Source organism: Mauremys mutica, chromosome 2, assembly GCF_020497125.1.
Source record: "Mauremys mutica isolate MM-2020 ecotype Southern chromosome 2, ASM2049712v1, whole genome shotgun sequence".
Taxonomy (NCBI): Eukaryota; Metazoa; Chordata; order Testudines; family Geoemydidae; genus Mauremys; species Mauremys mutica.
The window spans coordinates 66,670,409-66,692,255 of NC_059073.1; the positions used below are offsets into that span (position 1 = coordinate 66,670,409).

The window sequence follows — 21,847 nt, forward strand, 5'->3', positions numbered from 1 at the left end:
CTGGTGACACAATCCCTGGGATTCCTCTACATGAAGATGTAGCCAGATTTCAGACAATGGACAGGATCTGGACTTTAAAGGCCACAGATAGCGAGATCACTTCCCCCACCATGGAAATACAAATACCTCTGAAGATAAAAAGTGCACACGTAATTTCCCTTCTCCCTCGCCTCTCCTGCATGTCATTCCTCTCAACATACTTGTGCACGAATGCTTTAATTTAATTCCTGGAATTTCCTCCTTTTGGGAAATGCCAGCAAATCAGTGTTGATTACCTTGGAGGACTATTTCTTGAAACATTGTCTGACTATAGATTCTGAACTGCAAAATCCTTAAGCATATAGTGGGATGCACAGACACACACTGCATCCTATCGTCCTCTCACAACAATTTGAACACCTGCATTATTAGAGAGCTGCATATAGGTCTGTAACAGTGTCACCCACCTCTTGTGAGCACCCCACTCTGGTCGGGTATGTCTGAGGCAGGGCCGCCCAGGGGGGGGGCCAAGAGGGGCAATTTGCCCCAGGCCCTGAACCCCACAGGGGCCCCCACCAGAGTTTTTCGGGGCCCCTGGAGCGGAGTTCTTCACTCGCTCCGGGGGCCCCGGAAAACTCTTGCGGGGCCGGGCGCAGGAGCTTCTTCTGCTCCCGGTCTTCACCGGCGGCGGGTCCTTCCGCTCTGGGGTGGAAGGACCCCCCGCTGGCGAATTACCGCCGAAGACGGAGCGGGACCCGCCGCCGAGTTCAGCTCGGTCTTCGGCGGTAATTCGGCGGTGGGGGGCCCTTTCCTTCCAGGACCCGCCGCCGAATTACCGCCGAAGACCGGGCTGCACTTCGGCGGCGGGTCCCGCTTCGGTGGTAATTCGGCGGCAGGGGGGGCCCCGCCGCGGGTCTTCGGGGCACTTCGGCGGCAGGTCCCGGAACGGAAGGGCCCCCCGCTGCCGAAGACCCCTGGCCCCTGGAATCCTCTGGGCGGCCCTGGTCTGAGGTCTTTAAACCAGTCCTGGCCCTGGTATCAGGCCATACTCCCAAGGCTTCCTCCCTGGAGGCAATGGTTTCACCCTCTTACTTTGTTCTGGCCCCAGCTCTACAGCTGGGCCTGCTGACAATTCATTCTCATTCTCTGGGTATGTTGCTGTACAATTGTAGGCCCTTCATCAGTGGCCTGGGGGAAAGAGAGAGGACACAGGCCCACCCACTCCTTCTGGTCCAAGTCCAGGGACCCTAAGAACAGCAGCCACATGCCACCCTGCCCCTTTAGCAAAACTGCCTTCAGCTCCCTGGGCAACTTCACCACAGCTGCCACCTTCACTGCCACCTTACCCTGAATTTAGGGGCCCTGAGTACAGATGGATAGTGTGGGAACCCAGACAGAATCCCAGGAGCAGTTGGACATAGTTGGGACCCAGACAGATATTCAAGGTCAGCCAGTTATGGTGAGAACCCAGGCTGTACCTCACAGTGAACAGGTTAGCAAAAGGGGAAAGAGAAAAGGGTAGATCAGACCAGCTCTGTGAGTTCCCGCCTAAGTGTTAGCCATTGTTAGCCATTGAGCTAACTGAATGGCTGGAGTCAACAGAGAGTGAAGTGGAGGATCTCAGGTGACAGAGAGAACAGCTGGCCATGGATTTCCAGTTTGCTAAGGAGGAGAAATAATGCCTGCTCCACCTCGAAGTCCCGAAGGCAAAGGTGAACTGAAAGGACTCTTAAATGCTCTGTAGGTGAGAGAGACCTGGGAGAATAGACCCTGACTAAAGGGGGCAAAAAGACAGAGAAAAACACTCTCCAGACAGAAGTCTGGGAAGTAGAAGACCCTGCTAAAGCAGGGCAGAAGACAGCAATAGAACCCCAGCCCAATCCTGGCTGAGGGGGGAGGTGTGTGATAGGATGGACTAGGCCCAGAAGCCCCCTGCTGGAGGCCTTAGCATCCTCCTACACCCCATTCCAGGAAGTAGCAGAAGAGAAGTCCTCCAAGCAGCCTAGAGTGGTTGTGGAGAAGCAGCCAATTAGAGAGGCTGCAGAGAGCAGCCAATCAGGGCACAACCAGGCTATATAAAAGAAGCTGCAGAACAGAGCAGCAGTCAGTTGCTGCCTGGAGCTATAGAAGAGAGGACTGTATTCCTGGATGGCTGAAAGAGCCACAGGACCACCGACAGCAGGGACTGGGGGAGCAACAAAGGAGCTCCTGGCTGGCTGCTGGGACTAAGTAAGCCTAGGGAGGGCTGCAGGAAGGTAGTGTCTCCAGGGAGGAAGCCCTGCAGGTATGGCTCCATACCAAGGCCAGGACTACTTAAAGACTGAGCCCATGGAGGGCTAGTGAAACACCAATCAAGGGGTACTGAGAGAGTCCCCTGGTGGACTATATACCCTGGAAAGGGTCTGTTCAGATTCATATACAGATAGTGTCTGTGGCTCAGCTGGAGGGCTGAGTCACTGAAAAAACACCTGAGAAACCACTGGCAGGGGTCACCAGAACTAAAACACAGCAAACACACCCAAACAGAAGGGGGCACACGTGAGAGGTGGGTGCTTCCCTGTTACAAGGTCCTACACCAGTGTGATGCACTTACTAGATATTGAGAGCAACAGGGGTCTTGTAGCCATCATCTTTGGAGGTGTGCAGCAGGCTGTGAGCACTAAAGTTCAGATCCTCAAAGGTATTTATGGACCTTAGAGGATATGGACCTAAGTGTGGGAAATGATGACTATAGCAAATAATTAACATCCAAGCTATCTTCAGTGGTTGCATTTTTCATGAGAGATGCATAAAGCACATAGAAAATATTAAAGAACTGGGAACTAGATATTGGAAGAGAATTTGGTTTCATAAAGCATCTTTAAATACAAGGTATCCTACAGCACTTTTAGATACACAGTCTGCTGACATAATCCTCATGTTCTTTACTCAAAGCACTTTATTGGTTTATCCTTTTCAAAAGCTTCTGTCTGAACTAAAATAATCCAACCCAAATGCTTTTATCTAAAAACCAGGGGGCAAGGCCCCCTCTTTGGCCTAAAGCATCTGCTAGAAATAAACCTGCAATGATAGGCACATCATGTACTGTGTGTCTATCTAATAAAGGACATACTGGGTTTTGATGTGGAGTTGACATCTTTTATCACTGTTTTTAGAGTAAATCACCAAATAGTTTGAATGTTGCTGCACCGATGAATTATGTTTTAAATGAGCTTTAGAAAGCGTTCACTGAAGGAAAATAAGTATGTGTGTGTGAGAGAGATGTGTATCAGTAGAGAATAATAGGAAGATGTTAGGCATTCATTTCTCATTTTTTCACTCATTCATCCTATCTAGGGCATCCTCAAATTTCCACCCAGTATTTCCTGCCTAGAATTGCAAGCACTCTTCCATCCAAAGAAAATGAAGGGCTTTAATAAAGTGAAACTGAATTTAAATTGCAGTGGGTGGCTAGAAATCGCTTGGATTAGAATGAGAAACTGAAAAATGGAGCAATTTTCTATAGTTTTTCTGTTGGATCAGAGCTTACTCCTTTTTATTACAGTTTTGAAATGAGTTTTGAGGAATATTTTGAAGAAAGATTTTAGAGAAGGCTATTTTCTTTATGAGCTTAAACTGTTTTGCTCCTGTTTCCACTTACACAACCAAGTATTAAGATTTGGCCCAGGAAACCATATTCACAAATCTTTCATATTCAAAAATCTTAGGAAGCTGTTTCTAGGAGGATAGGTCAGGATCAGAGGTAGAGGGAAAAGGGGTGGACATGGAGGAAGAGGAAAAGTCCAAGTTGAAAAACAGGTACCTGGAGGGAACAGTCAGAAAGATACAACAGAAGAGGGGATAACAGAATTGGAGAGCAAGAGGCAGAAGAAAGGAAGAGCCAGAGGAATAAAATGGGAAGATACTATAGTGCATCATTAAGGTTAAAGAGAGAGAGGTGAGAAAGAAGACTGAGAAAGAAGATAAAATAAAAATGGAGAAAACAAGACAGGTTGGAGGGGAAAAGAAAGGGAAAGAATTAAAGGTAGAATTAAAGCTGGGTGAAAATTTTCAGCCAAAACTTTTTTTGTCAAAAATGCAGATTCAGGTTGACTGAAATATTTTGCAGATTTGTGGGGAATTTATTGTATTCTTGCAGCTGGGGAAAAAAATCCTGAAAAAGTTGAAACATTTCATTTCAACACTTTTTAAATGAAACATTTTGATTTTTCAGTTCAAATGGACTTTTTGTTTTAAATTCCAGTTCAATTTTGTTTTTAAAAAAAGTTTTAAAGACCTTGAAAATTATATAAAACATTTTGTTTTGGATTCAATAAACTATTTTGTTGGACTTGAAATTAAATTTTTCCAAGTTTTTGGTTTGACCGGCACACTGAAAAATCAGTTATTCACACATTTCTCGTTGAAAGTGGATGGAGAAGAAGAATTATATGAAGACAACATCTTCTAGGTTAGTGGATTTTATTCTTTTACATGTAGTATTTCCCTGGCAGTCATCCAGGAGCAAGGGTTTAATTTCGTCTTCTGCCTACTTATTTTTTGAACTCACGCACTGAACCGTGTAATGCATTTGCACTACTGCTATTCAGTATTTATTGAATTCTGCTCTTTGGTAAGATATTGGAATGTACATCAGAAGTCAGGGCTGGCCTTCCCATGAGGTGAACTGAGGCAGCTGCCTCAGGTGCCAGACTGTGTGGGGGCACCACTAGGACCCAGGGTATAGAAAATGGTGTCTGCTGCTGGTGCATATATATTCTCTCTGCTCTAGATCCACAGAGATGGTGGAGTGCTGTGCTGGAGGAAGGAGGGCACAAGAGACATACAGGCAGGCAGGAGAAAAGGTGAGAGGGAATAACAGAAAGCAGCAGGAGCTGCAGGGAGAGAGAGGAGGAGGAGCCTCTTATGTACCTCTCTAGCACCCCCAGGAGCCTGGACTGATTAACACCAGCTTCTCAGGGAGATTCCTGTTTCCTGCTGCTTCCCTGAACCCACTTGAGGAGAACAGGCAATCAACTGAAGTAGTAGGACCCAGTTAGGCCTTTAAGACACTGATATCTTCCCTCACTGAGGCCCTGCTACCAGCCTGCTTATTTGTCCCCTTCAACTGAGTGTTGAGAGCCACTATAGCTGGCACAGAACAGCAGTCATGAGTGAAAGAAGGGAACGCCCCTCTGAGGCAGCATTCAGAAAAAGAAAGAAAGCAAAAGAAGCTTTTCCATCTAAGCAGGAAGGAGCTCTCCTGAGATACATAGACACAAATGTTCACAGTGAGCCTTCTGGCCCCATTGAGGATGTGAGTGGTGAGGAGATGCCTGATCTTCCAGTTAGTCAGAGTGCAGGTGACCTGGCAGCTACTGCAGATCCATATCTCCATCTCAAATGGATGTAATCATGCACATTCCTGAAGAAAAGTGTAGATCAGAGAACAGTGTGGTGGAGGTGCAAGAAACCGCTGCTGTTGAGTTTAGTTCCTTAAGTCTAGATGATCCAGGACTGTGGACCCACTTGAGCAGTAGTCTGGGGGACTTCCTTGCACTGCATGGGCCACAGCAAGTGAAAAATGTCATGTTCCCCAACACATTACTGGCGTGAAATCCCCAATGGTGACAAAGTGGAGAGGCCATGGCTTATGTACTCAAAAACCCAGAATGCTGCATACTGTTTTTGTTGTAAACTCTTCCAGTCTAATGTTCCAGCCACATTGGGTTCTACAAGAACAAAGGACTGGAAAAATCTGGCTAGAAATCTGGCATGCCATGAGAAGGCAGCAAATCACCAGAGAGCATTCCATAGGTGGAAAGAGCTTGAGATGGGACTAAGGTTACTGTCAGAGAGCATTTTCTAGAATTTATTGACATTGATGATACTACAGGAGCTGGTATGACAAATGTGCTTCTTAAAAAGTTGGAAGATACAGGAATTGGGATAGCTGACATGAGAGGTCAGGGTTACGATAACGGTGCCAACATGAGAAGAAAGAAGAGAGGAGTGCAGACACAGATCCAAGAGTTAAACCCTCGAACTTTTTTTGTCCCATGCAGTTCTTATTCATTGAACTTGGTGATCAGTGATGCAGTATCAGCTTCTATTGAGGCTGCTGCATTTTTAATGTAATTCAAAGCATTTATGTATTTTTCTCTGCATCAACTCATCAAATGGCAAATTTTGAAGGAACATCTGGGAACATCATCTCTGACACTGAAACCACCTAGTGCCATATGATGGGAAAGTTGAGTGGAGGTGATAAAGCCTATCAAACACCAAATTGGGAAGATAGATGATGCCATAGTTGCCATTATGGAGGATATTGCCATGACAGGAACTTTCGTGGGAGAACAGTGGCAGAGGGAAATGGAATCACCAGAAACATATATAACTTCAAATTTCTGTGTGGCTTAGAGTTGTGGCATGACATACTGTTTGAAATAAATGTTGTAAGCAAGAGACTCCAAGGTATGGACCTTGATACATCTGGAGCAATGGAACAACTGGACAAAGCAGAGTCATATCTACAGTCTTACCGGTCAGATGAGGGATTTCAAAATGTTCTGAAGAGTGCACAGAAGTTGGCAGAGGAACTTCTCATTGAAGCTATTTTCCCACCCATTCAAGAATACAAGAGCCACCGAAGAAGAAGACATTTTGATTACGAGGCACCGGGTAATCCCCATAAGAGACCCCAAACAATAATTCAAAGTTGAATTCTTTAAACAGGTACTAGATTGTGCAATACAGTCAGTTGAAGAATGTTTCATGCAGCTCAAGGAACACAGCAGTATATTTGGGATGTTGTATGATATTCCAAAACTCCTCACTATACCTGAAGAAGACCGACACCAGCAATGCAGGGCACTAGAGAAAGTGTTGACACATGATGACATGAGCAATATTGATGCGAGTGATTTAGGTGATGAACTGAAAGACCTTTCAAGATACATTTCAGCAGGATCAACTCCAAAGGCTGTTCAGGAATATATGTGCACAAATAAGATGACCACCCTCTTTCCAAATGCTTTTGTTGCTCTGCACATACTTCTAACACTTCCTGTAACAGTTGCCAGGGGAGAACGCAGCTTCTCCAAGCTGAAGTTAATAAAAACACATCTACGCTCCACAATGACACAAGAGAGGCTGGTTGGCCCAGACTGTGGACCTTCAGGAAGCAGTTCAAATCTTTGCAACCAAGAAGGCACAGAAAGCACCACTTTGATTATTCAAACAGAGAAAAATGCCAGTGTTTACTATGCAGACAAGAAAAGTTACATTTGCTGTTCAGGCGTTTGAAAGTTAAGTGTTACTTAAAATTTTTGAACAAGGCATTTTAAGTTGTTAGTTCTCCTTTATTGGGGTAGGTAGCAGAGCAGTACAATGAGAGGAGTAGAACAGGAAGAAGGGAGAATTGAGACCTTTCAAATTTTGGCCCAAGTGAGGGGGCACCATTTGAGCTCCCCGCCTCAAGTGCCAAAATGTTGTGGGCTGGCCCTATCAGAAGTGGTATTGGGGATGTAACTAATTTTAATGGAACAAGCTGCATGGTAATCAACTCGATTAGGTAAGTGTAACAAACATTTGCATTGCACTGAGATGATCATTCAAAGCTATCAGTGTTGTTCTGAACTCAGACAAGACACCTAAGTTGTGCACATGAAGGACCTGATTCTCCTCTCACTTCAATGTAAATCAGGAGTAGCTCAGTGGAGTTACATGAATTTGACCTTGTGGTGGGGGAAAGGGACATAGACATGGACACAAAAGGAGCAGGCACCATTTGTATCTCTTCACTGGAAGAATTTGGAACTCAATAAATGAAACAGTATTGGATAAAAGAAGAAGCAAGGGCATGAGGTTCCAATTTATTTTATAGGCTACGTACTTGGTAACTTGCAAGTTATTATTTTGGGAGCTGGGCATGGGTGAAGTGGGAAAGATATTGATTCACTCTGAAGAGCAGTTATGATTTCTCATGTACAATAAATCCATATTTTATGCTTTTCAAAAGTATGCCACTGTAATGCTATTGACATCAATGCAGCTATTTCTGATTTACACCAGTGTAAATGAGTAGACAAACATGTCCTGAATTTGGACCTGGTATATCATTATGGCTATAAAGATGTATTGTGGGCAGTTATGTAAATGCTTGGTTATTTGAAAACAATTTGTTACTGATCTTATATACAATGGCTACTCTGGAGATGTGATTTATACTGCTGTATGAATGATAGTCAGGTCTATGTGTAAACACATGCACATACATACTTCAGTCACATCTCAACTTCAATGGAATCATGGTGCCATGTTTCAAGAAGGAGAAAACACTGACAAAGATTCTTACACTTTGCTCTATCTGTTCCTTTGAAAATCAACCTCTGCTGAGGCAACTGTACTCAGCATGATCGGAAAATAGATAGTTAAATGGTCTATTCCAGCAGGTAGGTATCTGGCTGTGTTGTATTATGACCCCGGCTACAAATGTGCCCTATATGATTTTTCTGGAGCTGAAATTCATCTTGGGATGATGGAAAAGGCAATTCTCTCTTATTGCCACAATGCTCTCTGCGCTTATTAAAAATATCGACCTTGTGAGCACAGATAGAATTTAGTTGTAGACAGAGTTTCCAGTCCTCAACTTGCATTTTCCATTTTCTGCTCTTTGGTGCTTTGGAAACTCTTATTCTGATTAATGTGATTACTGCTCAGCCTCCTTTTTACAGTGCCCACCCATATACACAGGTATGTTAATCCCTATATACTTATTAATCTTGAAAAGCAAGTTGTCATATATCAAAGCAGTCACCTATCAGCATTCAGGATTGGTTTTTGATAACATTGACTTATTGGAATTACTTTTTTCTCATTCTTGCCCCTCCTCTGTCTCTCTTACTTATTGGATTTTTAGAGGCCATTTGGTAAATTACAAGTCACTTCACTCTCCTCCAAACTACTCACACCCTGTATATCCAGTCATGTTTTCAGAATCACCCTGTTCATCCCAGAAAGACCCTTTGCAAAATATTGTCATGATACAACTTTCTAACATCAGCAGTTTTTAAATATTACTTAGTCTTACAAATTACTGGAAGTTGAGGAAATTCAGTACTTCACAGGATGGTTGTAGAAGAGGTGACTCTTATTTTGTAAACTATAATTGATATTGAGGCTCCAAGTTCAAAGGAAAGCATTATAAATAAGTGATGGTCTTAGGATACATTTTGCCTATATTAAGAAATAGATTAAAATTTTACAATTTCAATCATATTTAAAGAATCTGTCTCTGTCTCTCTCTCTCCACTCACTTATAAAACTTCTATGTGTAAATTTTATTAGCTATCCAAGTGGAGAACTCTTCCCCACCCTCCCACCCCCCGTGCAGTCTATTCCTCAAATAACAAGTGAAGATGTTTTAACTATTTTAATTAGGTTGATAAATTAAAAGATGATCCGAATATCTAGTATTTGCAAAACTTGATATGCACAAAGTTCTAACCAAAAAAAAAAAAAAGGAATATTCTGACTGAACACATCTTAAACTGCTGCTTATAGCAGCTGAAGGAGCTACCATATACAATAAAACACATGGCTTCTGATTATTCCCAAGATTATTTCCAAATGTCCAAAGAGAAGAAGAATCCAGATAAAATGAGTACTGGTGTGATCTCAGTTATATTCTATTGATATAGGGGGCTTTGGCAACACGCCTCTGGAAGAATCTGGCCTTAAAACTGGCTTATCCAGACCTGATAGGATTATGGTCATTTTCCAGTAGTGTAAAACCAGCACTCCCTCCACCTTCTTGTTTAAAATCACCCTTATTCATTCTCTCTCTCTCACACACAGACACTCATTCACACACACACACAGAGTTTTGGTCTATAGGGGCCATTTGCCGTCGGTGTAAATGAAAACACTTGGGCTAAAACTGTGGAATGCAGCAAATCCCAGCACGGGTGTGTACATGTCCATTTAATCTCTCTTCTTCTTGCATAACTCCTGGGTTTTGTTTGGTTTCTTTTTTCACAAAGGGGCACATGACACAGAAGTCATCTTTCCTCTAATTTCCATATCCCTCTTTTCAGTTCTCATGTAGTTAGCTTCTTTTGCTCCTCTTACCCCACCAGGACAGCCCTATCACCCACCTGCCTCATCTCTCTGGACCTTCCCTCACAAATCTCAGTCCCAGTCCCAGAATCACCCCTTCCTGCCAGTACCTTTCCTCTCACTCTTCACATGTTTGACTTCCCAACCCACCTGGTGCTTTCCCCCTCAGTCAATCCTATCTCACTTTTCAACATTAGCCTCTTTGTCCTTTCCCCCAGCAGTTCCCTTTCCTCCTCTTTCCTGGGTTTCTGAGTCCAGGACTCACAGGTCATCTCACCTTTCTCATTCCCTTGATAGCCCTGCCCCAAACTGGTACCCTCCTTGCATGATCTTCTAGGGACCTGTCTTTCTTATTTGATAGGAAGTGAGTTCACTTGTCTCCTATGGTTGAATTAAACAATTTTGGGACCGAGCTATCTCACGTCCTCTGTGTCTGATCCATCATTCTTTTTCCACACGTCACTGCCTGAAATTATTATTCTGCTTAAATCTCTCTCTCCTTTTCCACCCCATTAACTTTATTAACGTTTTAAACCCTTCCTAAAAAATGTCATCATTTTAAACTAATTAATTCATTTGATTATCTATAACCAGGTTTTTGGTCACTGTACCATCTAAACAGTTTTTGCTATGTTGTATGTCACTTCCTAACCAAAGACAAAGACTCTCTTTGTAAAAATCATTTCGATACTATGGTTGGTTGTATCTTAGCAATAATTTTGCATATTAAACAACTGAGTTTGAGTTATTGCTGTAGTTTGGCTGCATCTATAAGTCAATCCCAGCAAGCATTTATTCCTTGGTATTCTATTAAACAACTGAGGCTATCCTCCAAATATATTACAGTAATCAGCATCTAAAATATATTCAGTCATACTAACAGGATGAAGTGATGATAATATCCTCATAATTACATCATCATGAATATTCTCAGCATGTACATAACTTACTTTATCATAATCCTTTAAAAAATTTATAGCTGCTGTTCCAGTGCTATGTTGGAGTAATTTTTGTCCTTTTGAAACTCTCCATACACTTTCATACAGAATGGTAAGTGTCTGGCATTTAAGACTTTTGGGTTAATAGAAGAGAATTGATGAGCAGCAGCTGGTACGGAAATGTATATTGTAAACAAAGAAGCATTTCCCCCCTGACTCTTCAACAATATCTGTTGAAGTCACATGACATATTCTGTGATACAAACAGTCCAGCTATAAAGAACGAAAAAACAAAACAAAAACAAAACAACCCTATTTCCATAACATTATAAGGGACTGATGCATCACTAATATTCCACTTATGTCCTAAAGGCTTTAAATGAGACTTACATGGTGCATAGTTCTTGTCCTGGCTCACTGGGAGGGATTTCACCCTGGATGCACGTTTGTGAAAGAAATATCTTGAATCAGAGGAGAGGTTGGGAGAGTTATAAAGTCTGATCCTGCATTATTCGTGCACCCAAAACTCCCAGTGAAACCCATATAGCAGTCCTGAGTGCAAGTTAAATATATTAGCAGTAGCAATAGCAGTACCAAAGCCAGGGATGGCTGAATCAACTAGTAAAGGTCTTCTGAAATCTAATTGCAAGTAAGGGAAGACATTTTAAAAGGAAACTAGTTATTGTATTTGAATCTTTTAAAAGTTTCTATTTCATATTGGATTCATTGTTGAAGCAGTGGGTTGGGCTACCCTGATTTTGATTAAATTACTAGTTTGGTTGATGAAGGAACTGTAATGATGTATATTCTTCTGTAAACATTTGACTTAATTCTGCAAGACATTCTGATTAAAAAATTATGCTATACAAAATCAATGCAGCATATATTAAATGGATTAAAAACTGGCTAACTGATAGATCTCAAAAAGTAATTGTAACTAGGGAATTGTCATTCATTGGGGAGGAGGAGGTCTCTAGTGGGGTCCCAAAACCATATGGTATTCAACATCTTTATCAATGATCTGGAAGAAAACATAAGATCATTGCTGGTAGAGTTTGCAGATGACATAAAAATTGGTGAAGTGGTAAATAATGAAAAGGACAAGTCACTTCTTCAGAGCAGTCTATAGGGCAGGGGGGCTTACTTTAGAAACACACATTTTAATACAGGAAAATGTAAGGTAAATGTAGGAGCCAAGAATATAGGGCACATTTATTGGATGGGAGACTATATTTTGGAAAGCAGTGTCTCAGAAGAGGATGTGAACTGAACATTAGCTTGCAGTGTGATGTGGTGGCTAAGAGAGCAAATGCAATTCTTGGATGTATAAGCACGGGAATATCAAGTAGAATAAGGGAAGTCTTATTACCACATTATACAGCATTAGTGAGAGCATTGCTGGAATATTGTGTCTAGTTCTGGTGTCCACACTTTAAAAAAGACGTTGAGAAATTGGAAAGGGTTGTGAAAGAAGCTATAAAATTATTAGAGATCTGGAAAACCTGCTTTAGAGTGATAGACTAAAGAAGGTCAATCTATTTAGTTTATCAAACAGTAGGTTAAGAGATGACTTGATCATCGTATAAAAGTATCTATATGTGGAGAACATTTCTGATAGTAGAGGACTCTTTAATCTAGCAGACAAAACTATAAAAAGATTCAATGTCTGGAAACCTTAGCTAGACAAATTCAGACTAGAAATGCAATGCACATTTTTAACAGTAAGAGTAATTAACCACTGAAGCAACTTACCTAGGGACATGGTGGATTTTCCACCACTTGAAGTCTTTAAATTAAGATTGGATGTCTTTCTAAAAGATACATTCTGGCACAACCAGAAGTTATGGGCTTGATGCAGGAATCACTTGATAAAAATCTATGACCTGTTTAATGTAAGAGGTCAGGCTAGATGATTACAATGGTCTCTTCCAACCCTAAAATCTATGAATCTAGAAGGTTTCCAAACTATTCCACTCACCCATACATGTGATCCACACACCCACTGCATTATAAGGAATATTAAAAAAGTAAATGCCACTTCAGAGAATGTCTCCTCTGGAAATGAGTTTATAAATTATAGCAAATTTTAGGTGGGGTTATACTGTCTAAATTATGATTTAGGGCTTTTCTACCTGGAGGGTTACCCTGGAATAGCTATTCCTTATTAACAATTCCTAATTAACTCCATTCCAAATAAAAGCATCCACATGCTGAGTTAATCAGGAATAGTTAATCTGATTTAAATTCACACTCTGCCTTATTCTGGATTCACTCACATGTGTAGTGTTAAAGGGAAGGAAGATTAAGTCTAACGTCGGTACCGGGCAAATTAGTCGAAACAATAGTTAAGAATAAAATTGTCAGACACATAGAAAAACATAAACTGTTGAGCAATAGTCAACATGGTTTCTGTAAAGGGAAATCATGTCTTACTAATCTATTAGAGTTCTTTGAAGGGGTCAACAAACATGTGGACAAGGGGGACCCGGTGGACATAGTGTACTTAGATTTCCAGAAAGCCTTTGACAAGGTCCCTCACCAAAGGCTCTTATGTAAATTAAGCTGTCATGGGATAAAAGGGAAGGTCCTTTCATGGATTGAGAACTGGTTAAAAGACAGGGAACAAAGGGTAGGAATTAATGGTAAATTCTCAGAATGGAGAGGGGTAACTAGTGGTGTTCCCCAAGGGTCAGTCCTAGGACCAATCCTATTCAATTTATTCATAAATGATCTGGAGAAAGGGGTAAACAGTGAGGTGGCAAAGTTTGCAGATGATACTAAACTACTCAAGATAGTTAAGACCAAAGCAGATTGTGAAGAACTTCAAAACGATCTCACAAAACTAAGTGATTGGGCAACAAAATGACAAATGAAATTTAATGTGGATAAATGTAAAGTAATGCACATTGGAAAAAATAACCCCAACTATACATACAATATGATGGGGGCTAATTTAGCTAAAACGAGTCAGGAAAAAGATCTTGGAGTCATCGTGGATAGTTCTCTGAAGATGTCCACGCAGTGTGCAGAGGCAGTCAAAAAAGCAAACAGGATGTTAGGAATCATTAAAAAGGGGATAGAGAATAAGACTGAGAATATATTATTGCCCTTATATAAATCCATGGTACGCCCACATCTCGAATACTGTGTACAGATGTGGTCTCCTCACCTCAAAAAATATATTCTAGCACTAGAAAAGGTTCAGAAAAGAGCAACTAAAATGATTAGGGGTTTGGAGAGGGTCCCATATGAGGAAAGATTAAAGATGCTAGGACTCTTCAGCTTGGAAAAGAGAAGACTAAGGGGGGATATGATAGAAGTATATAAAATCATGAGTGATGTTGAGAAAGTGGATAAGGAGAAGTTATTTACTTATTCCCATAATACAAGAACTAGGGGTCACCAAATGAAATTAATAGGAAGCAGATTTAAAACAAATAAAAGGAAGTTCTTCTTCATGCAGCGCACAGTCAACTTGTGGAACTCCTTACCTGAGGAGGTTGTGAAGGCTAGGACTATAACAATGTTTAAAAGGGAACTGGATAAATTCATGGTGGCTAAGTCCATAAATGGCTATTAGCCAGAATGGGTAAGAATGGTGTCCCTAGCCTCTGTTCGTCAGAGGATGGAGATGGATGGCAGGAGAGAGATCACTTGATCATTTCCTGTTAGGTTCACTCCCTCTGGGGCACCTGGCATTGGCCACTGTCGGTAGACAGATACTGGGCTAGATGGACCTTTGGTCTGACCCAGTACAGCCGTTCTTATGTTCTTATGTTCTTCTGTTCTTTAGCCCTCTGTGAATGGGAATGAAGAAAGATTCATGAGGCCAAATCCTTCCATTTGTGTCAGTACTGAACCATTGTCCCAGTATAATGGCTGCAGGCACTGTGCAAGTATCGATGTTATCTTTCAGATGAGATGGAAAACCAAGTTGCTGACATCTTGTGGTCATATAAGATTCTCCTATGGCAATTTTCTCAAGTATGTATTGTCTGACTCACTATCCTAGCCAAAATCTAATCTGGGTAATAACATTCTTCTTCCTCGTTGCTTTAGTTAGACATTGTGTTCACCACTTCCTGTCCCTAAATGTAATATACAGTCCACTGAATTCTGTTCCCAAAATGGTGGTATATAAAGTGAAGTGAACTCCTGTATTTATTTAGGGAATTAATCCTGCCCCTATTGTAGAGCTCAGGTGCACTTGCAAGCTCTGCTGAGGCCAGGAAAGAAAAAGAATCCTCTCCCAGGCCATATAGTAGCACTCAGCATCCACTATGCCCTGACCCCATTGTAGGGTTGATACAGGGATAGGACTCACCATGGAAGATACTATATGTAGAAGTTATCCCATGCTTTGTAATTCCAAAAATTCCTTGCTCTTTGGAAATAGGGTTGTTGATGTATTTCCCCTATTATCAGAGCAACCTGTAGGTAGCCACAGAATCCCCTCCGCAAAAGGTAAGGCTTCTCTTTTCAGAATTAAACTATTTTTGAGTGTAGGATTGCTTTGATCATTTTTAAACATATGATATATAGAGAAAGAGGAGGTGCACCACTCTCCGAATTTCAGCAAAGTCTAACTGAGATCTGGCGAGAATCATTTTTCTTTCAAGATATCAGCAAGTGAGCTTGGCCGATGGTATCTCCAGCTTTGCCAGAGCAAGGGCTGATGGAGCAGGTGACTCTTATGAATCCTTTCTACTAAGGGCTCTCAGAAACCTAAGGCTAGCGCTGCATAATACTTAAATCCCTTAATTCAACCAATGCAGCCCAAATGTTCCTGGCCTCAAAAGCTGATGTCTTGTATTCAGTCAAGATATATGTTCATTCATCTGTCTTTTCAGCTTTGCTCTGATGAGTCCCAGGGTAGCTGGTCTCTGTGAGTAGACTGGGCCTATCTCCCCTGTATCAAAGCACGTGAGCCCAATCCAGTCAGCTAAAGGGGGCTAGAGGCTAGCCAGAGAGGGGAGAGAGGTACTGGAATATGGTGTGCCTAGGGGAAGGAAAGCCATGCTGGAGCAGAACTAACTCCTGTAGTGAGTGCCTAGAGCAAGGGGCTAGGTGCTGAGGAAGGCAGAACTGGGTCTACTGCTCCAGGAAGGGAATTGAGCTGACTAGAACTAGGAAGCTGCCTGGAGCAGGGTGCTGGAGACCTGTGGGCCCCTGAAGACAAAAGAGTTAGTTAAAAACTATTTACTGTTTGTTTATTTGTTTGTGTTACGAGAATAAACCTGCTTGAAAGAGACTGAGCATGGCAGCACATATTTGGCGAATAGCTGTTTTGGAGGATGAGTAGAAGGGTGTCTGTTTTCTGGCAAAAACTCAGCTTTACAAATATTGGCCAAAAATGTTTCATGGAGGGTGAAATCCTAGCCCCATTTAAGTCAATGGGAGTTTTGACATTGACTTCACTTGGGCCAAGATGTCACTCAAAGTGAACAAACTACTTTTGCACATGCAGAATAAGATAGCTGAGTGTATTTATCCTGAATTTGCACATGCAAAGGCAAATGACACATACATCTGAGTTTTCCATACATGATAACATATGGGTTAAAAAACATGTCCAAAAAACCTTCAAAAATAAAACATAGGCACAGCTCTAGACTTACCTACTAATTCCTGAGTTTGAAAGACATACTTTTACTCTTGAGATAACTGCACCCAAAAAACAAAAAAATCTGCACACGATATTTTAAAATTCTGCAAATTTTATGGTCAGTAAATAAATGTGGAGGCTCCAGCCTGGCAATGGGAAGCATAGGCCACTGGCTGAATGGAGGTAGGAAATCACACTGCAGCCCCCCCCCCCCAATCTTAGTGACACGTACTTGGCTGCACCCAACCCTGACACAGTGCAAGGGCCAGGCTTGCCCCAAAGTGCCCCCCCCTGCAGTGATTTCACGCTCTACCAGGTGCTCCAGGCACCCATGCTGCTGGGGAGAGGACATGACCGTTCTTGTGACTTGCCTTTGCTTCCTCAGCAAAAAGTCATTTTTCCACAGGGAAGCAAGAAAATCTGTGCGTGCCATGAATTCTGCATGGCACAGTAGCACAGAATTCCCCCAAGAATAACAAACCCCCAGTGTGACCAGCACTGAGTTTTGGGGTTAAAATCTTAATCCTGATATAGATTACCCTGTTTATGGGCCGTATCTTTATAATGAGCCATCCCAAATCCCTGGAATAGAACAGTGCAAACTTTGGGAAGTTCAAAATTTGAATCTGGGCCTTTGCAGCTTGAGCTACCCTATACTGAAAATCTATAGTTGGCATTAAAATCCTGTATTTTATTAAGTTTCTCAACCTCATCATGCAGGCAGAAGAACTGCAGGGGAGCGACTTGAGAAGAGAAAGATACTATGAGAAGAACATTCCAGATCTGCCCCTTTCATATATGTCTACACCACCTCCAAGAGGTAGAGAGAGCTGACTAAATAGTCACATTAAATTTTAATATAATTTTATTTTAGGGGATGGAAGAGATCTTTGGTTGTAACATATTATAGCAGAAATAGGCTGAACTGAAAATACCCTTTGCCTGATTGTATCTCCCAAATATCTAACCTACCCACAGGCACCAAAGTGTGTAGAAATTAAGATGCCATTCTTGTCAAAATATCATTCAGAAGCTGTACCTCCTGCATGAGGCAATTGTCTGGCTTAAACCTGCAAACATTATGGAAAAATATGAGCTACCTGTTTAAAGTGATGTATAGTAAATCCTCTGTGGCAAGGTATGAGAAATGATAGACAATCACATTAGATGAAGGCTTTAGTGAAATGGACTCATGTTTAGAATACATGTTTATCAAAATGATCTCATTGCCTAAAATATGGTCATTAATCAACAGTGAACAGGTTTTGTGTGTGTATAAATATATAAGTACACTATCTACATTTACCTACTCTGATCCCAGTTAGCTGCAAAAAGCAGAAGAATCTTCCTGCCGTAGTGATCACGTTTTTCCAGCACTCCAGGGAATCCATCAATCAGAGCCCGTTTGATCCCAGGATCATCAGCCTTGAAGTTCTTGAACATATCCAGGTTTAACTGGCGGTACTGGAAGTACTGGGCCAGCAGTCTGAAGGCATCTGTTTGGTGAAACTTTCTGGCTCGGAGAAATCTCAAGATGAAGGCATCATCCGTACGTAAAAACCCAATGTCAGGCCTGGTGATGATCATGTCCCTGACTTGTTGGATATCCTGATGCAAAACATCTGGGTTTTCATTCAGTTCCAAACGGGCTTTCTCTATAGTCTCTGGACTAAGTCCAGTTTGTAAATGGGTCATCTCTGCAAAAATCTCTTTTCCAGATCCTTAACTTCAGATTATTTAGCAGGAGAAATGCTGATCCCATTCAACTAATGGTCTGCTGTAAGTGTGATCCATTCAAAAGCTTTTTGCTGCCCAGCTGTTTGAAAAGGATTGTTTGAGGGCCTTTTTCATATCCTTGTAAGGGGGTATAATTTTCAGTTCGTATGTAGTGTAATCCATCCAAAAACAAGTGTAGCTTATTCCATCACTCACTAAAAAACAAATATATATAAAAAACATTGATTAAATATGTACTGAAGGCTTAAATGAATCCACTTCTGAGTTTGTATACAATAATCACTGCATTGCTTCTGTATTTTAAGTATTCGGAGGATAGCAACCAAATAGTCTTTGAGTGGTGCAGTTACCATAATGCTATCATTGATATCTTGAATGCATAATATATAAGTATCCCAAAAAGACAGTCTGATGAATTTATCATTATATTGAGCATATAGCAATGGCAATGTTATACTGGTTTAGTATAATAATAAATAATAACAGAGAAAGGCCAGCACTTCATGACCATGCTCTATTACTGTTATGCTTTTCCTGTGATACAAGTCCCTTCCACGGCCAGCCTGGAGTGACAACTGTAAAAATAATGGCAGCTCATAGTTTACTGGTCTGGTTTTTCACCCATGATGTGACAAAGTGTTCTCTTCTGATGAGCCATGCTAAAACAAAAAAGCAACATTTTCAGCCTTTTAAATAAGCAAATTTCCACTTTTCATGATGAATCTAGTATTTTTTAAAGGTTGGTTTATTGTGAATAGATCATTTCATACATTTCCCTTTACTTCCCTTTATCCATTTATTCCCTGTGTTTATAACTTTTCCCTAGACTGGTGCAGAGAACCATGATAAAATTGTGAACACCGTGGCAGTCAGGGTAATTTGATACATGGAGACCACTCTTAGAAAACATTTTCCATTGAGGGTTTTCATTTTTTAAAAAGTTCTTTCTTGTTTTTTCCAGTGGTACCATTGTGTCTGAGACAATGATCTAGAGGCTTTGTCTTCACTGCCATAAAAGGTGTGTTTTCAAAAGGTGTGACAACTAAGGTGAGTTCGCTCTTGCTGTAAAATCCTACTGGAGACAAGGCACTGTAGTTTTATAGAGGTAAACTAGGCGAGGTCAACTGCAGGTGGGGAGAATATAGTGTTGATCTCCCCTGGCTTCCTCACAGTAAAAATTACAGGAGCCTTGTCTCCAGTAGGATTTTACAGCTGGATAGCTCAGGTGTGGAAATTATGCCACTAAAACAATCCACCTTTTCTTGCAGTGAAGACATAGCCAGCATCTCTTTAATTGCTAGGTGCAGAATAACATCACTAGCAAAGCTTAATGCTCAACACAGACTCCCAACCCACTGCTATTCCTCCAGCAATGTTCTTCCTGATGAGTGCACACACACGCACGCACACACACACACACATCCTCTTCTCACCTCATAGTCCCTTGTCACCTTATCTCTTTCCTTTTAATGGTCTTTTAAGTAATGCTGCTTATCTTCTTAAAAGAAAACAGTTTCTAGTTTGCTTAGCCCAGTAGTCTAGAAGTTCAAAACACAAAGTCTCTCAATGAATAAACTGTGACATGTGTTTGATAATTCTAGCATTGCAATCTTGATGTTAAGATGATAATTTTATTGTAAGCTTGTACTTTCAGTATCTTGTAATTTTTCTGGAAAAACTTTACATTTTGTGTTTAAATTTTTCATACTTGTTCTTAGCTATGCTTATAAAAAAAAAAGTCCTGGGCTGCTATAAGCATAACAAAAAATGCCACAGAATCTTCTTAGGAGTTTTACTGGTGTAAATCAGGAGATACCTCCACTGAAGTCAATGGAGCTACACTTTTGTGAAGTAAGATCAGAATCAGGCCCAGTTTTTCAGCCTTTACAGAAAAAAAAAAGTTCAGATTTCTCTTTTGAAATGCCTCAAAAGAAGCTTGGTTTTAAAATGTAGACACTACATACCCCTCAGTGAGGTGGGTACTTTATTAGGTTTGAAGAAGGTTGTTTGAAAAATAATGGAGTTTTAGGGTATGTCTACACTGCAATTAAAACCCATACCTGGCCTTTGCCTGCTGACTCCAGCTCGTAGAACTCGAGCTAAGGGACTGTTTAACTGTGTGTAGATGCTCAGGCTGGATCCCGGACGTGCTCTAGGACCATGAATGATGTGAGAGTCCCAGAGCTCAGGCTGCAGCCTGAGCCTGAATGTCTACACCACAATTAAACAGCCCCTTAGCCCAAGCCTCACGAGCCCGAGTCGGCTGGTCCGTTCCAGCCAGGGGTGTCTAACTTCAGTGTAGACATACCCATAGACAGTGACATTGGTGTAATTTGAGGTGACTCCGTTGATGTCAATTGAGTTACACTGGTTTAACACTGACACAGGCTGCACAAGAACAAGGCCTTTGTTTTTTAATTAAAATTTCAAACTTAATGTGTCATTAGTTTTCTTGCATTTAATAAGTTTTTTAATTATAATTGATGGCATTGTACTTATTTAAAACTAACCCCCCCCCCAGCATGGGAGTGTCATCTAAGAAGTGGTATATCAGTTTCCAATCTGTTTTAACAGTGGCTCTAAAGCCAAAGAAACACATAGGACCAGAATTTTTGCTGCTGTAAGGTCTGCTCAGCAGAGGAGGGGTGCAGTCAGGGTAAGCACTGTTCATGTCATCTGATATGTGGGAAAACTGAAGCACAAAGTTTAAGTGACTTTCCCAAGATCACACAGCAAGTCAACGGCAGAGCCAGAAGTTAGCACTTAGTTGTCTGCATTATTTTCTTTGGCATCCTATCAGCTGTTTGTCCCTACCATTGAAATCTTTTGGACTGCAGCCAATCCTGTACCCAGATTTCTTTGTTTGCCTTAAAATCATTCCACTCCCATCTTTCCATCTTCCAGACAATTCTTATCTCTACTGCCCTTCACACTACTACATCTGGCATTATAGCTTGTGAATCATCATTGATAAACTAATGCTATACATCACCAAAAATCTGATGATTCCAGCTTTCCAATGATGTATAACATTTCTCTGGTCCTGTGGGTTCCCATCAAATTAGATATTAACATCACATTGTGTGTATTTTTAAGCACTTCTCTGATTATTCTGATTACCATCTTGCCTTGCAATTTTAAAGCAAATACATAAAAAAATTAATAAATTAATAGAACCACTAACTTCAGTTCCAGTCGGATTTGTTACCCCTATCTACAGACCTTTGAGAGCTAGATCCAGTGCTATAAGCCATTTGAAAGCTTGCTGTCATGGCTTTTAGATGGTCTCAAGTATTAGGGAAAGCTCCTCAGCTGGTGTTAATAGTCATAGCTCCATTGGGATCTGGTCCTTAATTTCTAACTCCTGGCATCCATGAGGATACTGGCTGCTCAATGCATTCTGGAAGGGAAGTGAGTGGATAGAAATGGAAATAAGATGGTAGTCGAGAGTGACTCGACTTTCACCATGTGGGTGTCATCTCATTAA

At 41.3% G+C, this 21,847-nt stretch overlaps 1 protein-coding gene across 3 annotated transcripts in view; it reads right to left on the minus strand.

Annotated features, from left to right (window-relative positions):
• Positions 1–21,847, minus strand: part of CLVS1 (clavesin 1) — a 277,818-nt gene that overhangs the window by 108,204 nt on the left and 147,767 nt on the right. For all 3 annotated transcript variants that reach the window (XM_045008049.1, XM_045008048.1, XR_006577528.1), the window contains exon 2: positions 17,930–18,554. In XM_045008049.1, coding sequence (XP_044863984.1) covers positions 17,930–18,318 — 389 coding nt within the window. In that variant the 5' untranslated portion in view covers positions 18,319–18,554. The remainder of the gene's footprint in view (positions 1–17,929; positions 18,555–21,847) is intronic.